Genomic DNA, 24,727 nt, shown 5'->3' on the forward strand with positions numbered 1-24,727 from the left:
AGAGAGAGAGAGAGGGAGGGAGGGAGGGAAGGAAGGAAGGAAGGGAGGAAGGAAGGAAAAAGGAGAAGGACTACAAACCTGGCACTAGACGCAGCTTCAGAGGATAATCCAGGGGTGGAAGGGATCTGAAGGGCATCTAGTCAAACCCTGCTCCAGCAGGACATTGTTAGTGAGTTTCTGTCTTTCAATCCCAGTCACATGGTTACATAACCACACCCACCCAGTCACATGACCTCACCAAGTCACACCCACAGAACCGGTAGGAAAGAAATTTAGATTTCACCACTGGTTGGGTCTCTGTGGCCCATGGGGTTAGCATGTCCGGCTGTTAACCAGAAGGATGGTGGTGAGTTGAAAGGAGAGTTGGATAAGCCCAATAGCCCAGACCAGGATCAGTCCCTGGCGTTTCCTTTGAAAAAGTCACATTCTGGTCTGTGGCCAATAAAATCCTCGAGAGGTGATAGGTCTTCATCCTCGTATTACATTCCGGAGGGTAAAAGTAATATTTAAATTCTAGGACAGTGATGGCTAACCTTTTCTGGACTGAGTGCCCAAAATGCAATTTGTGTGCGCTCACACACTTGCCCCCACGTGCGGCTCCACACATCATTCCTCCACGCATCCACACATGACCCCCTGCACGATTATGGGACACCCCCTGCACACACACCGCCTCCCACACATGCGTGGCAGAGACCCTAAAAATAGCTGGCTGGTGGAAGCTGCACGCGCATGCAGGGCAGAGCTGAACTGGGGTGACGACTCACATGCCATCAGAGAGGGTGCTGTGTGCCCCCTCTATCATGCATGCGATAAATTCGCCATCACGGTTCTAGGAGAAAAATAATTGACAAGTGTGGTAATTGAAGGCCTCAGTTGAAAACCTCCATACAATAATAATCCATTACCTTCACTTCTGGATTATGTCATGAAACAGGCCATCCATGGGTGGGTTCAAACCTCCATCCTTCTAGTTAACAGCCCTAACCTCTTGCACCACAGATTGAGCACATAGCTTGGCGTCAGCCTCTCACTCGGAAGATTCATATCTCTGGTAGATGGAGAGAGGAACACCCTGGGTCTTCTAACTAGTATACCTTATTGCATTGCTATCTAGCCAGTGCCAGCTATGGATGTTCAAGCTCAGGGAGCTTAGAGGGAGGCCTGTGTTGGGTCTCTGTGGCCCAAGGGGTTAGCATGTCTGGCTGTTAACCAGAAGGATGGTGGTGTGAGCTCACCCAGGGATGGCCTGCTTGATGATTCCAGGATGAAATGGGTGGGATGCATCCAGCTCTTCCTCTGAGGGCTCTGATTTTTTCTAACTAACTATTGGGTTACCTGCAGCATGAGTTTTCTCTTTCAGAATGCAGAGGATGAAGACACCTAATTGATCGGGGGTGGTGTCCCTTTCAGGCAAGGTTAAGGCAACTCCTAGGAACTTGTCCTGGAGGTTCTCCAGGGTCCTGGAACAGCCACCCTTTCCCCCCAAAACCAGCTATTCCTTGCTTTCCTCTCATTATATATTCCATGGTTGGCTTCCTTGATGCTCTCTGCTAGGACATGAGGCTGCTCCCTTTCTAGGCAACAGAAAACTCCTAGGGTCCAACAAGGTCAGCTGTCATCCTAAAGGTTTGCCTGACAAAGCAAATATCAAGCCAGCCATGCACAGATAGTCCTCGATTGACAATTCAGTGAACATTCAAAATCACAATGCCACTGGAAAAAAATGATTCATGACCATTTTCCACACTTACGAACACTGCACCGTCCCCATGGTCTTGTGATCAAAATTCAGATGCTTGGCAACTGACTCCTTTTTATGACAGATACAGTTTCCCGGGGTCATGTCATAACCTTTTCCGATCTTCTAACAAATAAAATCAATGGAGAAGCCAGATTCTCTGAACAACCATCTTACTAATTTAACAACTAATGATTCACTTGGGGGCATGGCTGACGTCGCAGTGAGATGATCACTTGGGGGCATTGCTGACGTCGCACGGTTCAACGTGGGACCGTTGAAATCCCAGCTGCTGGTCTGTCCTAATCGGACTAAATCGCCTCGTAGGGGTGATAAACAAGGGGAAAACACTCCATCGATCTCAGGGAGCCCACAAACTCCCTGACTAATCTGAAGAAGGCTCCCTAAACTGACAGCTGGGAAGATGGCCATTGCGAGCTGCTACGAAGCTGGGGCAGTCAATAGAAGAGCAAGAAGACAGAAGGAAGGTGTGATTGATCCAGGTGAGATATTTTTAATACAGGACTCTTAGATTTTTAAATTTTATTAAAGAAAGCCTTCCGGGGAATAACAGAGAAAAGTGTGACACAAAAAAAAGTGATGGGATTGGGGTTTTTTCCCACCTCCGGAAGAAAAACTGCGAGGAAGGCTTTTGGAGCCATTATAAAAACAGAAACTGGCTTATAAGGATCTGGTTCAAGAGTAAAATTAGAAATTTGGACTGGATACCTTAAATGTTAAATTTGGAACTATTGGTTAATATAAAAATGACTATATGAACTTTGTTTTTCTTATAAACATAGCATTTTATAACTTGCTTGGAGATATAGTTAAAAGAAAGAGGGGAGCAGAGCAACAGTGATATCTACAGGTAAATGTGAAATCTGGAAGACATAAGAGAGAGAAAAGGGATGTAACCTTGACAGTCTGTGAACTAAATTGATAAGTTAAATTTATCAAATTCGAATTATGAATTTGGCACCTTCACTGGAGAAAAACTTCTGCATGTCTGTTTATAGGACATTCCACAGTTGTGGCTCCTTTTCAGAGCTCTTCCTCTGAACCTTCTTCCATAAAATATATAGGTGTTCAGGTTTATGGGGAGAAACCAGTGACATGACTGGTTTTAGACTGAAAAATACTTTCTCGGTCCCATTGGTTATCTCTAGTCCCCATCTCACACAGTATATCTGAATTCAGTTATTTTCATCACCTGTATTGATACAACTTCTCCCATTTGTGGATCTTTCTAAGGCAAATAAGAGTGCATCTTCTTGAAAAGCTTTTCCCACACTCCATGCATTCATAGGGTTTTTTCCCTTGTATGGATCATTTTATGGGATGTAAGATGACAACTCTTCCTAAAGCCCTTTCCACACTCCGTACATTGATATGGCTTCTCTCCTGTGTGGATCAACGTGTGATTTTTAAGACTCCTGTTAGAAGTAAACGTCTTTCCACACTCCATACATTGATATGGCTTCTCTCCTGTGTGGATCCTTTTATGGGAAGAAAGATCACTGTTCTGCTTAAAGCATTTTCCACATTCCATACATATATATGGCTTCTCTCCTGTGTGGATCCTTTTATGGGCTGTAAGATCACAATTCTTCCTAAAGCCCTTTCCACATTCCATACATATGTATGGCTTCTCTCCTGTGTGGATTCTTTTATGGGAGGTGAGAACACAATTCCATTTAAAACTCTTTCCACATTCAAGACATTGATATGGTTTCTCTTCTGTGTGGATCCTTTTATGGGAATTAAGATGACTGTTACAATTAAAAATCTTTCCACACTCCATGCATTGATATCCCACCTCTCCTGTGTGGATCCTCTTGTGGGAATTAAGACGACTGCTACAATTAAAGGCCTTTCCACACTCCATGCATGTATAAGGCTTTTCTCCTGTGTGGATCCTCTTGTGGGAATTAAGATTACTTCTACAATTAAAGGCCTTTCCACACTCCATGCATTTATAAGGTCTTTCTCCTGTATGATTTCTTTGATGGATTGTAAGAGAGTCATAATAACAGAAGGTCTTTCCGTATTCCAGGCAGGTATATGGTTTATCTTCTGAATGTGTCTCTTTATGTGAAATGAGATTCTCTGATTCATTAACGCTCTTTTGATAATCCATGCCTTTATATGGTATTTCTCCCGTATCAATGACCGTATGGCTAAGATGATTGGCTGAAGGAAAGCTTTTTTTAATTTCACTTTGTGATTGGTTTGTTTCATCAATCTTTGTTTCCATCTGATCTGCAAAATTTCTGTTTTTCTCTTTCTGATGGACCAGTTGACATTGTTCCTTACAATTCTTATTCACTTGCTCATTATAACCTTGAAAGAGAAAAATGTAAAATGTAGCAATCTAGGAGAATGATCGAACATTTTCTTCTGAAATTTAGCAAAAGAATCATCAATATATTATGGCTGTTTTGTTGCAAACATAAAGATTCCAAACTACATTGTTTCCAAAGACAATTTCCAAATGAGCTCCCAATTCTTATGTATCAGAATGGGGTAACATCCCAACAAAAGTAAGACAAATGCCTCATCTAATCTTTGAGCGCCAGTATGTGTGAGTCCCTTGGCGACCTGGGACAATTCCATGGGAATTAGAAACTGGGAGACTGTGACTTCTAGTTCTGTCTTAAGTATGAATGCTGGTTGGGTGACTTTGGGCCAGTCTCTCTTCAACCCACCCCATGCCACAGTGTTGTTGTTAGGGGGAAAATAGGAAGAGGAAGGAGTACTAGATGTGTCCGCTGTATATAAATAAAAGGTGATTTTTTTAAAATCAGAAATAACATCTAACTTTCTGGATGACAATACCTTCCCAACCCCAGAACACAAGTGGACGCATCTCAGTCAGTTTGTTCTAATGGTTAAGGCACCAGGCTAGAAACTGGGAGACTGTGAGCACAGGTAGTCTTCAAATTGCAATAGTTCATTTAGTGGCCATTCAAAGTTACAACAGCACTGAAAAAAGTGACTTTTTTCACACTTTTTACCATTGGAGCATCCCCATAGTCATGTAATTTACATTCAGATGCTTGACAACTCGTTCATATTTATGACAATTGCAGTGTCCTGGGGTCATGTGATCCCCTTTTACAACCTTCTGACAAGCAAAGACAATGGAGAAGCCAGATTCAATTAACAACCGTGTTACTAACTTAACTGCAGTGCTTCTCTTAACAACTGTGGCAAGAAAGGTCATAAAATGGGGGGAAACTCGCTTAACAAATTTCTCGCTTAGCAACATTAATCTTGGGCTCAATTGTGGTCATAACTCGACTTCCGGTGGCTTCCGTCTTCCCCGGAGGACGTCTGGAATGGCGTCCCAAACCGAGATCTTGTAAAAGCTGGTGTAACAGTGGAGAACAGCTGTTAGCCAGCTTCAAAGCTTTTCTCTGGGTGAAAGAGATTAGCAAGAGTGGCTGGATAGCAGAAGATTGCCCCAGGGGCTCTGCTTTCTTATGCAGAGTCTCGGAGGGGTGCCTGCCCAACCCAGCCCTACTCCAGACTCGGGTAGATCCTGCTAGTTAGGCAGGACAAGAGGAAGACGCCCACCTCTGCTCAATTGATTCCGTTTTGAATACCAGAAGCAGAGGGGGACAAATACAAGTGATCGATTACTGGGGAAGCAAGAAGAGAGCTGATTTCTACTTCTTTTAAAAAAAAGGGGAAAACTTTTTCTCACTTTAACTTAGTGAAGGAAAAAATGGCATCTGAGAGGAAGTGGATTGGAGGCTGCTTGTGAGAGAAAGTGAAGTTCGTCTTTGTGGATTTTAGCTGAATAGAAGCTCTCCATAGGACGCAAGGTGAAAGTTTTTATTTTACAACTTTAATAGAGACTTTTTGAGACTTTGAGATTTTACAATTCTAATTAGAGACTTTACTTAAATTAAAATGGCTTTTAAGCCACCAAAAGCTCCCATGACGAGAAGGGGGTCTGAAACTAACTTGGAAGATATGTTAAAGGAACAGAACAGAGTTTCTGAAGAGAGATTTAAAGAAATTATGAATAATATTCATGGTGTGAAGAATCAACTTAGGGAAGAAATTAAAGAGACTAATAAAAAAATTAGAGATGATTTATTGATGGTTTTTCAAAGTTTGGCAAAAAATTTGGAAGTAATGGAGGATAAAGTGGAAGTAATTAGTCAAGCAAATCAGTATTTGGATAATAAAGTTGGAGAGCTCCAAAATAAAGTGGATAAAAATGAGGACCATGTGGTGGTATTGCAATATAGAGCGTTGGAGAAGGCTTTGAGAATTAGGGGTCTCCAGGATCGGATGGAAGAAGATATTAAAAAAGTTATATCAGAAGCCTTAGCTGAAATGTTAGGAATGGACCCTCGAGAAGTTGATTTTCAAATTGATAAGGCATATAGGGTTAATTCTTGGGTAGCGAGGCAGAAAAAGCTCCCAAGAGACATTGTAATTTATTTTTTGACTTCTACAATAAGAAATCAGATTTTGCAAGCTACATACCAAAAGAAATTGCAAATAGGAGAACAGGAGGTGTTGGTTTTGAAAGAGATCCCTGCTAAAATGTTAAAGGATAGAAGGGACTTTAGATTTTTTACACAAGAGCTTTAGAAGCATCAGATTCAATACAAATGGGAGGTTCCAATTGGCTTAACAGTATTTTGTCAAGGCAGGAGATATCGAATTGATACTGAGTTGAAAGCAAAAGATTTTCTTTTTAATGTATTGAAAGTGAATGTAGAAACAGTGGATAAAAGTCTTCAAGAGAAACAGAGTGGGGAAGTTGAAACCACACCTGTGATGTCAGTACCTCCAGAACAACCTCAAGAACAAAGAGTGACAAGGGGAGCTATTAGGCGTATGGAGATAGAGGAATGACTTCAAAGACAGGGACGGGATTCTACTACTGAAGCTGTGGGAGGAGCCAAGCCGAAGAGTGAGAGTCTTCAGCTAATTGCTCAGAAGCTTCAAGAGGCCAGTGATGGCAAATAAATTTTTGACATGGAATGTTAATGGTTTGAATTCAGCACAGAAAAGAAGAAAAATATTTCATTATTTGAAACAATTTAAAAACGATGTGATATGTTTGCAAGAGACACATATAAAATTATCAGATCAGAAATATTTGATTAATTCGAAATTAGGTAAACATTTTGTTTCTTCTGCTCCGAATAAGAAAAATGGTATAGTTATATATTTGAAGAAAAATATATCAGCTAAATTAATTGAAACGGACATTCAAGGAAGATATATTGCTATTGAATTGATTTTAGAAGGAAAAAAGACACTTGTGATTGGCATATATGCACCTAATCAACAAGAAAAATTTTATAAACTGTTACATGAAAAATTGACTCTTTGGGACTATAAAACATTTATTATATTAGGGGATTGGAATGGTGTAATGGATATTAGAAAAGATAAAAGAACTCTTTCTAAGAAAATTCCTATGCATGCAAAACTGCCTAAATCTTTTTTTGATTTGATGGAAGATTTTGAGTTGAAAGATATATGGAGAAGGCAGAATTTTGATGATAGAGACTATACTTATTTTTCGGACAGGCACCAATCTTTTTCACGTATTGATTTTATATTAATTACCAATGACTTGCTTTCTAGGGTTAAGAAAACAAAGATATTTCCAAGGTGTTTAACTGATCATAGTCCGGTATGGATGGAGTTGCAATATGAAGGTGGAAGAAGATCATGGAGAATAAATGAAAATTTGTTTAGATATGAGGATAATGTAAATCAATGTAAAAAACAAATGAAAGAATTTTTTGATTATAATTTGAATATGGGAACTTCGATAGAAATGGTGTGGGATGCTAGCAAGGCCTTTATGAGAGGTAATTTGATATATATTAATAGTAGACAGAGGAGAAAATTACAAAAACAGCATAGGGATTTAGAAGAGGAAATTCAGAGGAAACAACAATTACTGGTATATAATCCACATGATTTAAAAATTAATGAGGCGATAAAGATATTAGAGTGTCAATTTAATATGTTAATGGCAGATCAGGTGGCAACCAATATACAATATGCTAAACATAATACTTTTTGTAATGCCAATAAATCAGGGAGGTGGTTGGCTTACATGTTAAGGAAAAGACAGAAAGCACGTATTGAAAGAATTGAATATAAGGGTAAAATGAGATTTCAACAGGATTTCAACAGGATAAAATTAAAAAAGCTTTCTTGGAATATTATACAAATTTATATGCCAGAGATACAATATTGAATATGGATATTGATAAATATTTGAAAGAATATAAGGTTAAAGGTTTAACTAATGAACAAAGGGAAGAGTTGAATCGGCCTATAACTTCTGAGGAAATTATTTTGGTAATAAAGCAATTAAAAATAGGGAAATCCCCGGGCACAGATGGACTTACAGCAATATATTATAAAAAGTTACAGGATGAGATAGTTGGTCCACTTATGGAGTTATTTAATCAGATACTGATGGGAGGAGGAGTGCCACCATCATGGAGGACTACTTTTATTTCATTGATACCAAAAGAGGATCAGGATTGTACTAAGCCTGGGAATTATAGACCGATTTCACTCTTGAATAATGATTATAAGATTTTTGCGAAAATAATGGCAAATAGGTTAATGGAAATTGTACAACAAAGGATTCATACTGACCAGTCTGGTTTTATAAAAGGGAGACAAATGAGGAATAATGTTAGGCAGATAGTGAATTTATTGGAATATTTGGAAAAGAAAAATCAGATTCCGGCAGCGTTTATATTTTTGGATGCAGAGAAAGCTTTTGATCGTTTGCATTGGGAATTTTTATTTAAATTAACAGACAAAATGCAATTTGGAAATGGTTTTATAAGAATACTTAGGGCAATTTATGGAGAGCAAACAGCTCAGATAATAATTAATGGTAGTTTGACAGATAGTTTTAAAATTGCGAAAGGAACAAGGCAGGGGTGTCCTTTATCACCTTTATTGTTTATTTTGTCTTTGGAACCTTTATTGGATAAGATAAGAGAGTTAAGGGAGATAGAGGGTATTAGAATTAGAAGACATGAATATAAAGTCAGAGCATTTGCAGATGATTTGGTTGTTATGTTGACTCAGCCTATAAATTCGAGTGTATATTTGTTGGAAGTAATTAATCAATATGGAAGGGTCTCAGGGTTTAAAGTGAATCAAAACAAAACAAAAGTGTTAACAAAAATATGATTAAGAATCAGAAAGAAAAACTAGAGGAAATAACAGGATTTGAAATTGTAAAAAAGGTTAAATATTTAGGAGTCTTTCTTACTTCATCAAATGTAAAATTGTATAAGAATAATTATGATGTGTTATGGAAAAAAATTCAGAAGGAAATGAATACTTGGAAAAAATTACAATTATCTTTGTTGGGGAGAATAGCAGCTATAAAAATGAATGTTTTGCCTAAATTCTTGTTCTTGTTTCAGATGATACCAATAATTAAGAAAGACAAAAATTTGGAAGAATGGCAGATTGGAATTAATAAATTTATATGGGAAGGGAAAAAAGCGAGAGTCAAAATGAAAATAATGCAAGATACACGGGAAAGAGGAGGATTAAAAATGCCTAATTTAAAACTGTATTATGAAGCAGTTGTTCTTTCGGTAATAAGTGATTGGTTTAATTTGACGGAGGAAAGGATTTTGAATATAGAAGGTTATGATTTATTATATGGTTGGCATGCATATTTATTGTATGATAAGAAAGTAGATAAAGCTTTTAAGAATCATGTGTTGAGAATTTCTCTTCTGCGTGTCTGGAAAAAATATTATTATAAGTTAAATTATAAAATTCCTATATGGGCAAGTCCTCGACATGCAGTAGAGAATATAAATATAGAACAGGAACAAGAAATGATTACTTATAAAGATCTTTTATATAATGAGAGGGGAAATCTACAACTAAAATCTTTGGATACATTAAAAGAAGAAGGGAGGAATTATACTTGGTTTCAATATGGACAGTTAAAGGCTAGATGGAAAGAAGATCAGAAAATTGGTATTATTCAAAATGAAGAAAATTTGGTTAAACAAATTAGAAATCAAACCAGGGGCATATAAAGAGATTGTATACTGTGTTGATAGAAATAGATTCTGAAAGAGATTTAATAAAGGATTGTATGATAAAATGGGCACAGAATATTCAAGAACCAATAATGTTGGAAACACGGGAAAAATTTGGGTTAGAAATGTTAAATTTACATAGCGCAGAATTTAAGGAAAATTTTTATAAGACGTTTTATAGATGGCATTTAGATCCTAAGAAATTATCATGTATGTATCCAGATATGCAAGCGAAATGTTGGAGATGTAATTGTGATGATGCTACATATTTTCATGTATGGTGGACTTGTAAGAAAATTAAGTCTTTCTGGATAAGAATTTGGTGGATTATGCAGAATGTTCTGAAGAAGAAGATAAAGTTCCTACCGCAATTTTTCCTTTTGGGAATAACAACGGACTGTACAGTGATTGAGACTAAGTTGATTTTGAACTTAATAACAGCAGCAAGACTGTTGATTGGACAATATTGGAAGAAAAAAGAATTACCCACAATAGAAGAATGGATATTGAAAGTTTCCAATTTGGCTGAGATGGCTAAAATCTCAGCCTTCTTGAAAGACAGTACTCAAGAAAAATATTTAAATGAATGGAAGAATTGGATTGATTATATTCAAAATAGATATCAGATTAAGAAATTTCGGATTGTCTTTGAATGAAGGATGTTGTTTTGATTTTAATGGAAGAAGTCAGGTATAATGAGAGAGAAAGATTATATTTGTGTTAGATTTTAAAAATTTAATGTATGACTGTTTGTTTATTGAACTATACCTTGTGTTTGCTCCGGGAAGTCGGGGCGGGGGAGGGGGGTTTTGGAGGGAGGGGGGAAGAAGGGGGAGGGGGGGAGGGGAGGGGGAAAATTTAATTGTTGTTGTAAAACCTTTTCAATAAAAAAATTGTGGTCATAACTCGAGGACTACCTGTACTAGTTCTGTCTTAAGCATGAATGCTGGCTGGATGACTTTGGGCGAGTCTCTCTTCACCCCAAACCATATCATAGCGTTGTTGTTGGGGTAAAAATAGGAAGAGGAAGGAGTACTGGTTGTGTCCATTGCCTTGAGTTATTTGCAAAAAATACCAAAGGCAGGACATAAATAAAAAGTGATTCTTTTTATCAAAAAATTTTAAGTCCTCCACCCACCCATTCCTTCTCTACGTTTCTGAGCACAGAGGTTCTTACTCAGATAAGCCAGATTCCTGGAATTCTCCATCATGACTTCCCCGTGGAGAGCTTTTTGGGCAGGATCCAGCCGAGACCACTCCTCCTCAGAGAAATACACGGTCACTTCCTCCAAAGACACAAAATCCTGAACAAGGAAACAAGTTTGCCTATTAACAGATACTCCCAAAAGTAATGTTGAAAATTTTCTTTCAGCAATTCAAGCAGAGAGATCCTATAAACAAAATGGGCATCTTTTGCAGAATTCAGAATGGGATCACACCGCTTTTGACTAATGGCACAACTGAAGCACATTTCATCACACTGGGAGGATTGCGATGCCTTTCAGTGAACCCAATTAAAATAGTGTTTTTGGTTGATTGATAGTTAGGTATTAAACCCACTACTTATCACTGCCTCCAATTATTCCTAGAGTTGGCAGAAGGAAATAAAGGGGAAATCCATCTGTGTTGGAAGTGTTGATAGACCTTGTAATGGTAGTGGAGAATGACCCTGGGAGACAAGAGGAAGATCTCCGGTCAAAGCAACTTCTGGTCAATGAAATCTGAGCCTGAACCAAGAGGGTGGAGAAAGCTTATCAGAAAAGATAGGCAGGTTATGCCAAGTGAGAATTTTCAATGATCTGATCTATAATTTGTGTTGCATGAAAACAGCAATATTACTCATTGAATATTATACAGAATAAAATGAAACCATTCCAAGTTTCGTGGACCATTCCAATATTTCTCCTCTTACCTGAGGTAGAAGTTCAGCCAGTCTTTCAGTTCTATCACAAACAGAAGGTTGTTCTAAAAATAATGAGAGCTTTCTATTATCTGAGAGAGATAAAAAATGGTAGAAGCAGACTGTTAAAAAAGGGAGAGATTCCACTCAAGATGAACAAAACAATCAGATGGATGGATGTCCAAACTTCATGTCCCGTGGAAAGAGCTTCTGTTACCTGTTGTGATGTCCTGACTTTGACCTTTCTGGAAGCTCTCCTTGAATAGCAGCTCTTGAGAGGATTCTGATGAATCTTTCCACCCCTGCGGATTCTCAGTGATAGCTTGCAAGGACTTGTGGATAAGATGTGGCATGAGAAAGGAAGGAACAGTAGAGACATAGAAATGAATTATCAATATTGAACACTCAGCCCAGCAGACACCAATGTCCATCAGTTAAGCTGGAAAGCAAGAATAGAAAAATTGGCCCAAATTCATCCTCCGGAAGAAGAATAGAACAAGAGATCTTAGCAGCTCATAAGCCCAGAAAATTCTGCCAGAGAGACATTGACAAATTCAGAAAGATTCTCTTTAAAACTGCCATGATTATATTTTCACACCTGCAACTCTGCTTGCATCTTCTCAGACTCCGGGGTCAGCAAGAAGCCTTCGGCCAGGGCCACCGCCTGGGAACTGGTCTCCGCTCCACACTCCCGCACCCATTTCTCCATCTCTGGGGGAAGGACAGCCAGGAACTGCTCCAGGAGCACCAAGTCCAGCATCTCAGCCTTGGTGTGTCTTTCTGGCTGCAGCCACTGACGGCAAAGGCGGTGAAGCTGGGTGCAAACATCTCGGGGACTCTTCCCCTCCTGGAATTGCACTTTGCTAAAGTCACACCATTGGACTTCTAAAGTGCTGACTTCCTCTTCTTGGCTCTTCTGCCCAGGACTTGCCCTATTCTTCCCATAGTTCCAAGGCTGAGCAACTGGACGGCCTTTTCCAGATCCTGCATCTGCTGGGCATTGTCCCTCCATCTTCTCTCTGGTCTCTAATCCAGCTCCAAAATGGACCCATGCATCTCCCCAGGTCTTCCTAATCATAAGAGGTCTGGCCAAACCTCCTAACGCCATTCAGCCCTCTTCCCTCACAAGATATTTCGGTCTCCAGAGGAATCAGAAAAGATTTACAGCTTACAGAACTGAAATGCAAAACACAAGCATCCTAATAAATAATAAATAAAGCAACAAAAGAAATTCTTACGAACCCACCAAGTTCCACAAAGGAGGGGAAGGCGGGATTTTATTAGATATACTTCTTTATGTTTGGGGAAAATTTGCTAGGACTCCTCTGCCTCAACTTCTATCAAGGAATCAAAATATTGCATGAATCCATTAAAAATATCTTTTGGCTTTCTATTTCCTAATTATTTACATCATATCATTTTTGTTGCTGCCTACAACCCTTTGCACAATCCAGATTATGTCTCCAGTCACCAAAAAAAAAAAAAAGCATGCCAGAATTAACAAGGCAATTGTAACAGGCTCTTTGCTTGCCTACCGGCAGAGACACCAAAAAGATGGTGGGGAAAGGCGGGAAACCGAGTTCCAGTCCTTACACGCCTTGCACTCGACTCTTTACACACGGAATTGCAGCCTTGCAGCAACCGGAGGAACTTTGGCCGGTCACTTTTCTCGGCCCAGGAAAGGGGAGATGAGGGAAACCCCTTCTGAAAAAGGGCCAATTAATTTGCAGGAAATTGTGCAGGAATCAAGACATTCTGTGTGTTTTGGAAAGGCAACCTCTCCCTCTCCCCGCATGCAGAGGTTTGCCGGAGGGAACGGAGGGTAAATGGATCCACACTTTCTGGCGACCCTGATTTTCTTCCTGGAGAAAACCCGGCAGGTGCAGAGCTGCCCTGCGTGTTCCTTCTTCCAAGGGATGGCTGGGGAATATGGGACCCCGAGCTCCCCCCCCTCCCCGCCCTTTCCGCTACTTGGAACTTGATGAAGCTTTGCATGCTCCATGCTCGCCTCCACCCTCAGAGAAAAGACCCCCACTCACTCCGAGCCCCGCCTGGATCTCCCCCGGTGAGAGAATTCCTTACAGCCTCTCGGCCTCCTGACTCAAGCCAAGATTCACAGCGAGCGGGAGAAGAATCGGACGTCGTAGAAAAAGCAGGCACGCTTTCAGCCTTTCCCGGAAAGTTTTGAGTTCGCGAAAGAGCCAGGCGCATGCTCAGTTCCCTCTGGAAGGAGGCTGACCATCCCTTCCAAGCGCTGCCGAGGGAGACCCCTGGTGGACTGTGTGCGCTATACCAGGGGATCCTGCAAAGAATAGAATAGAATAGAATAGAATAGAATAGAATAGAATAGAATAGAATAGAATAGAATAGAATAGAATAGAATAGAATAGAATTTTTTATTGGCCAAGTGTGATAGGACACACAAGGAATTTGTCTTGGTGCATATGCTCTCAGTGTACATAAAAGAACAGATACCTTCATCAAGGCACTGATCAGAGCAGGTTCCATGGGGCCCAGGGATGATGGGCATGGGATTGGAAGGAAAGCGTCTCTCTACAAGTCTTGCCTTTCCAAATAGGTGGCTATCACCTATGCAGTTATAGAACTTCTTCTTCTTAATGTGTGGGAACGGTGTGTGATTTGTGAACATTGAAGAAATCTTTGTTGAAGTTCGTTTTCTTGAAGATCAGGCTCAGATGCTTAGTTGTTCTGGATGCACCTTAGGAGATCTTTTCCTTCCACCTCCTCCTGTGCTTAAGGTGATTCGGGCAGACTATTGGTGGGAAACCCTCCCTCTCCCTGCATGCTCACAATTCTAGGAGTTGAAACTCAGAATAATCCTAGGGGCTAAAAAGGTCAGCAATCATTGAATAGGTATGCCTGACAAAGCAAATATCAAGCCAGCCATGCACAGATAGTCCTTGATTGACAATAATTCAGTGACCATTCAAAATCCAAATGCCACTGGAAAAAAAATGATTCATGACCATTTTTTGCACTTACCAACACTGCACCATCCCCATGATCCTGTGATCAAAATTCAGATGCTTGGCAACTGACTCATATTTATAGTGTTACAGTGTACAGTTACAGTGTTCCTGGGTCCTATTAGAAGATCACCTTTTGCAATCTTCTAATAAATAAAATCAATGGAGAAGCCAGATTCTTTGAACAACCTTTTTATTAATTTAACAACTACAGTGATTCACTTAACAACTGTGGGAATAAAAAATGTGAAATGGGGCAAAATTCACTGAACAACTTTCTTGTCTAGCAATAGAAATTTTGTGCTCAATTCTGGTCGGCGTCCTCAATTCTAGAGGATTTCTATTCTTTTTCTTTTCTCTGGACCCTGCAAAAGAAGGGCATGGCCACAGAAGGCAGGCGGAAAGTTGGCCTTGCCCCCAAAGAAACAGGAATCATCTACAACAGGGCTGTCAAACTCAACCCCCATAGGCCTCCTCTGGCAGCCAGGGTGCTTAAATCCGATCCGTGGGGCCAGTCTCCAAATATGAAAGGACAGGCCCACAGTGCCTCTGGCAGCTAAGACGGGCTATGTACATCACCCGCGCCTCGATATCACCCTCCATGGCCTCCTGAAGCACTCTACTGGCTGAAAACAGGCCACAAAACAAGGCCCAAAAGGAAAAATATGGGCTGTTTTGGTCCCAAAACAGGTCAAAACATGCCCTGAAAAATAGGCCAAAAATGGGACCAAAATGGGCTGAACATTAAGTGGAAAATGGGTCAAACAAAGGACAAAAATAGCCAAAAAATGGGCCCAAAAGAGCACAAAAAATGGCACAAAAAACAGCCAAAAAACTAGGCCTAAACAGAAAAAAATGGGCCATTTTCGTCCCAAAAAAGGCCAAAAAACCCCTGAAAAGCAGGCCAAAAATGGGACCAAAACGGGCTGAAAAACAGGTTGAAAATGGGTCAAACAATGGGCCAAAACGGCCAAAAAGCAAGCCAAAAACACCACAAAAAATAGCACAAAAAACAGCCCAAAAACAGGCCGAAAAAAGGCCCATAGCAGGCCGAACAATGGGGGAAAAACAGAGCTCAAAATGGCTGAAAAACAGGCCAAAAATGGACCAAAAAAGGCTGAAAAATGGACCAAAACATGTCAAAAAACAGGCCCAAAACGAACTGAAAACTGGGTCCAAAATGGCTGAAAAATCGGCCCAAAACAGGTCGAAAAATGGGCCAATGACAGCCAAAAGAACAGCCCAAAAATGGCAAAATGACCAAACTTAGAGACCACAAAGGACCCCCTCATCTCAACCCTGAGCTACAAATATTCTCCCATATGTATTCTGTATGTCATGTAGTCCTATAAAATCTGATTCATCAAGCTTCTTCTTGAATGCTCGGCTAGTCAGTCATTTCCCTCTAAAAGAACTTTCCTTGACCGTTACTGCCTTTGGACACAGCTAATAAATGTAAAGGTATGGATATTTCCACACCACTAGGAACTTGTAAATGTTTCTAGGAATCACCTTGAGGGAGAAGGGAAAAAGATGCTACTCAGGGAAATATCAAATAAAAGGTGGAGGAGGATGCAGCTGTATAACGGGCAAGGAAAAAATCTTAAAAACTGTGCATTGATGTATCAGACTGTTATTCATTATTTATTCATTATTTATTTATTTATTTATTCAATGCATATGCATTCCACCTCACAGTTAGAAGCAACTTTAAGCAACGACAGATTTGTACTTTCAGACTTGCACAATTCTATTAATACAGCCTTACAACAGATTATGAATAGTAGTAGTACAATAGCCTTACAATAGAGTTAGCCTGTCTGGCCATGATTCCTATCTGGCTGCCTCAGAGATCTGACAGCATATTGCTAAGCTCTCTTTTGAGTAAATGATTTCAAGATGGAGGGAGATTCCTAAACACATAGTAGTGGTAATTCCTTAGCGAATTCCATCACATCCCAATGTGGCAGATCTCTACTGCCAATTCCTGCAGTGATTGTCCTAACTTTATTTCAGGCTCTACAGTTTTCAAAAGTCCCTTTCCTCAGTTGATGCTCAACAGCTTCTGATGCCAAAATACTTTGAATTCCCCTTTTCCTTTGGAATATATTGATCACCTGTTAAATAATCATACAAAGTGTACTCCTTTGATCTAATGCTACAGATACATATAAAAAAAAATCCATTTTAGTTTTTATCTGAGACTTTGTCATTCCACAGGAAAACAGAATTTGGCCTTTGCTGAAAAAAAACTTTTGCATATGTGTTTATAGGACTTCCCACTGTTGTGGCTCCTTTCAGAGCTCTTCCTCTGAACCTTCTTCCATAGAACATGTATGTGTTCAGGTTTGCGGGGAGGAGCCAGCGACACAGATACTTCATATTGAAAAATATTTTCTCAGTCCCATCTCACACAGTAAATCTGAATTGTTATTTTTATCACCTGCATTGACATGGCTTCTCGAATTTTTATGCTCTTTTTATGGTAAGCCAGAACACCATGTGGATTCTCCCATTTATGGATCTTTCTATGGCAAGTGAGAGTGTATCTTCTTGAAAAGGCCTTTCCACATTCTATACATTTATATGGCTTCTCTCCTGTGTGTATCATTTTATGGGAGGTGAGAACACAATTCCACTTAAAACTCTTTCCACATTCAAGACATAGATATGGTTTCTCTTCTGTGTGCACCACCCTGTGGCGATTAAGATGACTCCTACAATTAAAGGCCTTGACACACTCTGTGCATTGAAAAGGCTTCTCTCCTGTGTGAATCCTCTTGTGCACATTAAGACTAGTGCTACAATTAAAGGCCTTTCCACACTCTATGCATTTATAAGGTCGTTCTCCTGTGTGATTCCTTTGATGGATTGTAAGAGAGTAATTCTAACAGAAGATCTTTCCACAATCCATGCAGATATATTTTTTGTCTTCCGAATGTGTCTCTTTATAGGAAATGATATGATCTGATTTATTTATTTATTTATTTATTTATTTATAAAAAAGTTTTATTTTTACAATCATATCAAATAATTCATCCAATGTACAGTTATATACAATTAGTCGGGCTTGCCCAGTCACCACCCCCCTTTTTAACACTCTTCCCTCTTCTACCTTCTTCTACCTTCTTTCCAAACCTTCCTCTCCTTCTCTTATCTACATCCTCTCCTCCCTCCACCCTCCACTCCTTCTCCCTCTTCTACCCCTCTTCCTTCCTCTTCTCCTCTTTCCTACCTCCTACTCTCTCTTTTCTCCCTCCCCACCATTCTAAAATGGTAACTGGGCAGACCCGACCCTACATTAATTCTTCAATAATCCCTGTACATTAACCATCACTCCCTCTCTACCCTCAACCCCCAGTTCCTCCCCTTACCCCCACCCGACTTCCCAGAACAAAATGCAGGGTATCAAAACTAACAATCATAATCCAAAATAATTCCTAAATTATAATCTCTAGTCACTCCACACTTAATCACACTCTCAATTCCCCTCTCCTTCAGAAATATACCTAATACAAAATATTTCCTAAATTTACTCATATGCTATTTGATATTTTTTTATCTGATACTTATTTTGAATATAATCAATCCACATTTTCCATTCTAAAATATATTTTTCTTGTGTATAGTCTTTCAAATAAGCAGAGATTTTAGCCATTTCTGCCAGATTTGATACTTTGAGTGTCCATTCTTCAATTGTAGGTAATTCTTCTTTCTTCCAATATTGAGCAATCAAAAGTCTTGCGGCTGTTATTAAGTTCAAAATCAATTTAGTCTCTATAGCTGTACAATCCATAATTATTCCTAGTAGAAAGAACTGCGGAGTAAACTTAATCTTCTTTTTCAAAATATTCTGCATGATCCACCATACTTTAATCCAAAATGCTTTAACTTTTTTACAAGTCCACCATATATGGTAATAAGTGGCATCTTCACAATCGCATCTCCAGCATTTAGCCTGTACATTAGAATACATACATGACAACTTTTTGGGGTCTAAATGCCATCTGTAAAACATCTTATAAAAATTTTCTCTCATATTTTGCGCTTGTGTAAATTTAACATTCCTCACCCAAATTCTTTCCCAAGTTTCCAACATTATTGGTTGCTGAAAATTTTGTGCCCACTTAATCATACAATCCTTAACCAGTTCAGTCTCTGAGTCTATTTCTACTAATACATTATACAACCTCTTAATATGCTGTTGGCCTTGATCTCTCATTTGTTTTAACAAATTATCCTCAGTTTGCTTAACACCTATTTTTTGATCTAGTTTCCATCTAGCTTGTAATTGTCCATATTGGAACCATGTATAATTTTTCCCTTCTTCCCCCATCTTTTCTCTGGATTTTAATTGTAATTCCCCCTTTTCCATACAAAGAAGTTCTTTATAGGTAACTACCTCCATCTTTTGATATATATTTATATTTTCTATCATGTGTCTCGGGATTGCCCATATTGGAATCTTTCCATCTAATTTATATTGATATTTCCTCCAGACCCTCAATAATGCATTTCTAATTATATTATTTTTAAATATTTTATCTACTTTCTTATCATATAATAAATAGACATGCCACCCATATAACAAACCATAACCTTCTATATTCAAAACTCTTTCCTCAGTCAAATTAATCCAATCAGTAATTAATGATAAGACAACTGCTTCATAATACAATTTTAAATTAGGCATTTTAAGACCCCCCCTTTCCCTTATATCCTGCATTCTTTTTAATTTTATTCTTGGCTTTTTGCGCATCCATACAAAGTTATTAACCCCCTTTTGCCATTCCTGTAATTTGGTGTCATTCTTAAGCACCGGTATCATTTGAAACAAAAATGATCTGATTTATTAAAGCTCTTTTCATAATCCATGCATTTATATGGTATTTCTCCCGTATTGATGATTGTATGGCTTAGAACACTATTGCTCAAAGGAAAGCTTTTTTTAATTTCACTTTGTGATCGGTTTGTTTCAACCTTTGTTTGCACCTGATCTGCAACCTTCCTGTTTTTCTCTTTTAGATGGATCAGTTGAAACTGTTCCTTACAATTATTCAATTGCTCATTATAGCCTTGAAAGAGAAGAATGTAAAATGTAAAACAAGGAGAAGGGTCCAATCTTTTCTTTTGAAAATTAGCAAAAGAATATTCAGTGTGTTTGGCTGTTTTGTTGCAAGCATGAAGATTTCAAACTACATTTTTTCAAAGACAGATTTCCAAGTGGGCTCCCAACAATTCTCATGTATCAGAATTGGGTGACATCCCAACAAAACTAAGACAAAGGCCTGATCTAATCTTTGAGCGCCAGTGTGTGTGAGCCCCTTGGCAACCTGGAACAATTCCATGGGGCCACAAACCCCCAAAGGGCTTTGGACACTGTATAATGCTGGGACAGCAACAGACCCACCAGCTCCCCAACTTCAATGAAAAATCTCCACTTGTCTGCAGAGTAAAATATTTGACAGTCAATAAAATTTCTGGTTGGCAATAACTTCCCACACTCAACTTAGAATGATGCCAAACTCAGAACACAAGTGGGCACATCTCAGTCAGTTCAGTCCAATGGTTAAGACACCAGGCTAGAAACTGGGAGATTCCGAGTTCTAGTTCTGTCTTAAGCATGAATGCTGGCTGGGTGACTTTGGGCGAGTCTCTCTTCAGCCCAATCCATGCCAGAGTGTTGTTGTTAGGAGGAAAATAGGAGGAGGGAGTACTGGTTGTGTCCATTGCCTTGAGTTATTTGCAAAAAATAATAAAGGCAGGATATAAATAAAAAGTGATTCTTTTTATCAAAATTTTGTAAGCCCTCCCATGCCTTCTCTTTGTTTCTGAGCACAGATGGGGGTTCTTACCCAGATAAGCCAGATTCCTGGAATTCTCCATCATGACTTCCCCATGGAGAGCTTTTTGGGCAGGATCCAGCTGAGACCACTCCTCCTCAGAGAAATACATGGTCACTTCCTCAAAAGATATAACACCCTGAACAAAGAAACAAGATTCCCAAGTAACAGATAATCCCAAGAATAATATAAGAATTTTCTTTCACCAATTCAAGCCGAGAGATCCTACGAACAAAATGGGCATCTTCTGCAGAATTCAGAATAGGATCACACCGCTTTTGGCTGATGGCACCACTGAAGCACATTTCATCACACTGGGAGGATTGCGATGCCTTTCAGTGAAACCAATTAAAATAGTTTTCCAGGTCTATTGATAGTTTATTGGGGTTGGAAGAAAAGCGTCTCTCTAAAATCTTGCCTTTCCAAATAGGTGGCCGTCATCTATGCAGTTCTAGAACGTCCTCTTCTTAATGTCTGGGAAATGTGTGTGATTTGCAAATATTGAAGAAATCTTTGTTGAAGCTTTTTCTTTGAAGATCAATCTCAGATCCTTAGTTTTCTGGATGCATCTCAGGAGAACTCCTCCTCCCACCTCCTCCTGTGCTTAAGATGATTCAGGAAGTCTATGGGTGGGAAACCCTCCAATTTCCCTCATTCTCACAATTCTAGGAGTTGAAACTCAAGACAGGCTTTGTTTTTTCACTATCTGCTGACTTGGGATAACCAGCCTTCCTGGACTGCTGGCTCAAAATCTGCCTCTCCTCATTCATTCCCTCAGCAATAAAATAGAAAACAAAATGCTGAAAAAAAGATGTGTTTCTACCTGGTTTTGGACCTTTGGAGTGTGAGGCAAATGTGATAACCACTACACCATAGAAATGACAGGAATGGGCAGCTCTCAATCAGAATGGCCTTAACTCTTGCCGGCCGTCTCAGTCTGGCGATTGCAGCGTCACAAGAGTTGATGAGATGTTATTCCCCATGCTTTGTGTCCTTCCAGAGCTCAGCTGGTGGAATGAAGGACGGAGGACACAGTTTCACTTACTCTCAGGCTGTTGGTTCAATCCTGACTTTTGAGAGATTTTCTTTGATTAAATGTTCCCACTGCAACATTTGGGGGGGGGGAATACAGTGTGCTGTGTAACCCAATAAGATTAACTCTGCTAAGATAGATGTATCTATATATATATGGTCTAAAAGAGTGGCCATCAACAGTGGAATGGGGCCAACCCAAGATATCACAAAGGAGAGTTGGATAAGCAGGATAGCCCAGAAGAGGATCAGTCCCTGGTGTTTTCCTTTAAAAAAGCCACATCCTCACGTTTACATGAAATCTCTACATCCTCCTGAAGAGCTGGACATTTGGGAAGGTTTTGGGTTCAGAGGGATGGGTTGGCCATCTTTCAAAATGATGCTTCTGAGACATTTTCTCCCAATACTGATGTGTTGTGAGAAGGTATGAGTATTAGAATGTGTGTACAAGTCACGGCTTGCCATGACCTTCTCTCTCCTTTGTTTGTAAATGAGGGAACAAACACTCTACAGGGACACATTTCTTAGAGATTTTTTTGAAACCCTCCAACAGTTAAAATCTTACTGACAGCTGCATTAAAATCCCTACAACTTCCATCTGTTGGAAATGTGTCACAGTATAATGGATCCCAGATCTTTTTTGATGAATGATTATCGAATTGTTGGTCTTGAGGGGAAGTCAAAACCTGTCCTGGCAAGATAGCAAGAGAGGCATGATGCAGAACCCATTGGCCCCATTATTCTGGCTGGTGGGGTCGAAGAGAAAACCCTTCTCTGATGTCGTTCCTGCTCTCTGGAATGTCTCCACCCCCCATGTGACATCAGCCCCTTTCACAAGGGTCTAAAGATCTGGTTCTGACAATTGAATTGGAGCTCTAATGGAGGAGCATCACAATGGAAGTTATTGATTGAGCCCATCTCTGCCCCATTCTGACCCCACCCTCTCCATATCTATATCTATATAATCTATATCTATATCTATCTATCTAATCTATCTATCTATCTATCTATCTATCTATCTATCTATCTATCTATCTATATGTAGGTCTTTGGTTGTTCGGGTTTTCTCCCGTGTAAAATTGGAAGTGTCTTAGCAACGTTTCGACGAAGTCTCATTTGTCATCTTCAGGCTTCAGCTTCATGCTTCTGGGAGCAAGTATATATATATATATATACTTCTATAATTGTAAGCCTCCCAGAGTTACACTGTGTTAAGTTGGGCAGCCAATAATTTTTATAAATAAGTAAGCTAGATAGTGGGACTTCCAAAAGATGACTGACACTTTGGCATCAGCCATCACAAACACAATCACTTCCTGGCAGTGGGAAATTAATTCACCCCGAGAATTCCCAGTGGGAGGTACAGCTCCATGTGTCAGATCCTTTCTTGGGACCCACAAAAGGCAGCAAACTGCTTGCTTCAAAAAAAACCAGCAGGTGATACTCAGAAAGAGCTACAAAAGGAAAAAAACTCTGCGGCGCAAGAGGTTAACCGTTAACACATTTGGCCATCATGGAAAGTGGAAGCTTTCCCTCCTGGCAGCATCCTGATTATTTTTTCCCAAAACCCAATTAATCTTTAAAACAATTTATTTATTTATTTATTTATTTATTTCGATTTTTATACCGCCCTTCTCCCGGAGGACTCAGGGCAGTGTACAGCCAAGTAAAAATTCAATATATAAACATTAAAAAGAAGTTAAAAAGAAATATTATAATGTGGCCAAAATTTTAAAACCATTTAAAATCTTAAAACATAAATACCCCAATAAAATTTCAATCCAGTCCCGCTTGAATAAATAGGTGCGTTTTCAGCTCACGCCGAAAGGTCTGAAGATCAGGCACTTGACGTAAACCAGGGGGAAGTTCATTCCAGAGCGTAGGAGCTCCAACAGAGAAGGCCCTTCCCCTGGGGGCCGCCAGCCGACATTGCTTGGCGGACGGCACCCTGAGAAGGCCCTCTCTGTGTGAGCGTACGGGTCGGTGGGAGGCACAAGGTAACAGCAGGCGGTCCCGTAAGTACCCGGGTCCTAAGCCATGGAGCGCTTTAAAGGTGGTAACCAAAATCTTGAAGCGCACCCGAAAGACCACAGGAAGCCAGTGCAAGCTGCGCAGGATTGGTGTTACATGGGAGTTGCCCCCACTATTACCCGCGCAGCTGCATTCTGGACTAGCTGCAGCCTCCGGGTGCACTTCAAGGGCAGCCCCATGTAGAGAGCATTGCAATAGTCCAAGCGGGAAGTGACAAGGGCATGAGTGACCGTGCATAAGGCATCCCGGTCAAGAAAGGGGTGCAACTGGCGCACCAAGCGCACTTGGTGGAAGGCCCTCTTGGAGACGGCCGCCAAATGATCGTCAAACGACAGTCGCCCATCCAAGAGGACACCCAAGTTGCGCACCCTCTCCGTTGGGGCCAATAACTCGCCCCCCACAGCCAGCTGCGGCTGCAGCTGACTGTACCGGGGTGCCGGCATCCACAGCCACTCCGTCTTGGAGGGATTGAGCTTGAGTCTGTTTACTCACCCTGAAACCACTGATGACCTCACCCAGCGGCTTCATGTAGATGTTGAACAGGAGGGGCGAGAGAATCGACCCCTGAGGCACCCCACAAGTAAGGTGCCTCGCGGTCGACCTCTGCCCCCCTGTCAACACCGTCTGCGACCGGTCGGAGAGATAGGAGGAGAACCACCGATAAACGGTGCCTCCCACTCCCAACCCCTCCAACCGGTGCAGCAAGATACCATGGTCGATGGTATCAAACGCCGCTGAGAGATCTAATAGGACCAGGGCAGAGGAACAACCCCTATCCCTGGCCCTCCAGAGGTCATCCACCAACGCGACCAAAGCTGTCTCCATACTGTGACCGGCCCGGAAGCCGGACTGGAACGGGTCTAGATAGACAGCTTCATCCAGGTACCGGGGAAGCTGCCATGCAACCACACTCTCTACAACCTTCGCCACAAAGCGAAGGTTGGAGACAGGACAATAATTTCCCAAGATAGCTGGGTCCAGGGAAGGTTTCTTGAGGAGGGGTCTCACCACTGCCTCTTTCAAAGCAGCGGGGAAAACCCCTTCCATCAATGAAGCATTTATAATTCCCCGGAGCCAGCCTCGTGTCACTTCCTGAGTAGTTCCTGAGTAGCCAG

At 40.4% G+C, this 24,727-nt stretch overlaps 1 protein-coding gene across 1 annotated transcript in view; it reads right to left on the reverse strand.

Moving 5' to 3' along the window:
- Nucleotides 1-20,661, reverse strand: part of LOC131189562 (uncharacterized) — a 50,597-nt gene extending 29,936 nt beyond the window's left edge. The window contains 6 exon segments of the mRNA XM_058165735.1: nucleotides 1,339-1,463; nucleotides 2,955-3,055; nucleotides 3,057-4,084; nucleotides 10,997-11,123; nucleotides 17,150-17,304; nucleotides 20,562-20,661. Coding sequence (XP_058021718.1) covers nucleotides 1,339-1,463; nucleotides 2,955-3,055; nucleotides 3,057-4,084; nucleotides 10,997-11,123; nucleotides 17,150-17,304; nucleotides 20,562-20,661 — 1,636 coding nt within the window.
- Between the last annotated feature and the right edge of the window lie 4,066 nt (nucleotides 20,662-24,727).

The sequence above is a fragment of the Ahaetulla prasina genome, chromosome 2 (genome assembly GCF_028640845.1).
Source record: "Ahaetulla prasina isolate Xishuangbanna chromosome 2, ASM2864084v1, whole genome shotgun sequence".
In the NCBI taxonomy this organism is placed as follows: Eukaryota; Metazoa; Chordata; class Lepidosauria; order Squamata; family Colubridae; genus Ahaetulla; species Ahaetulla prasina.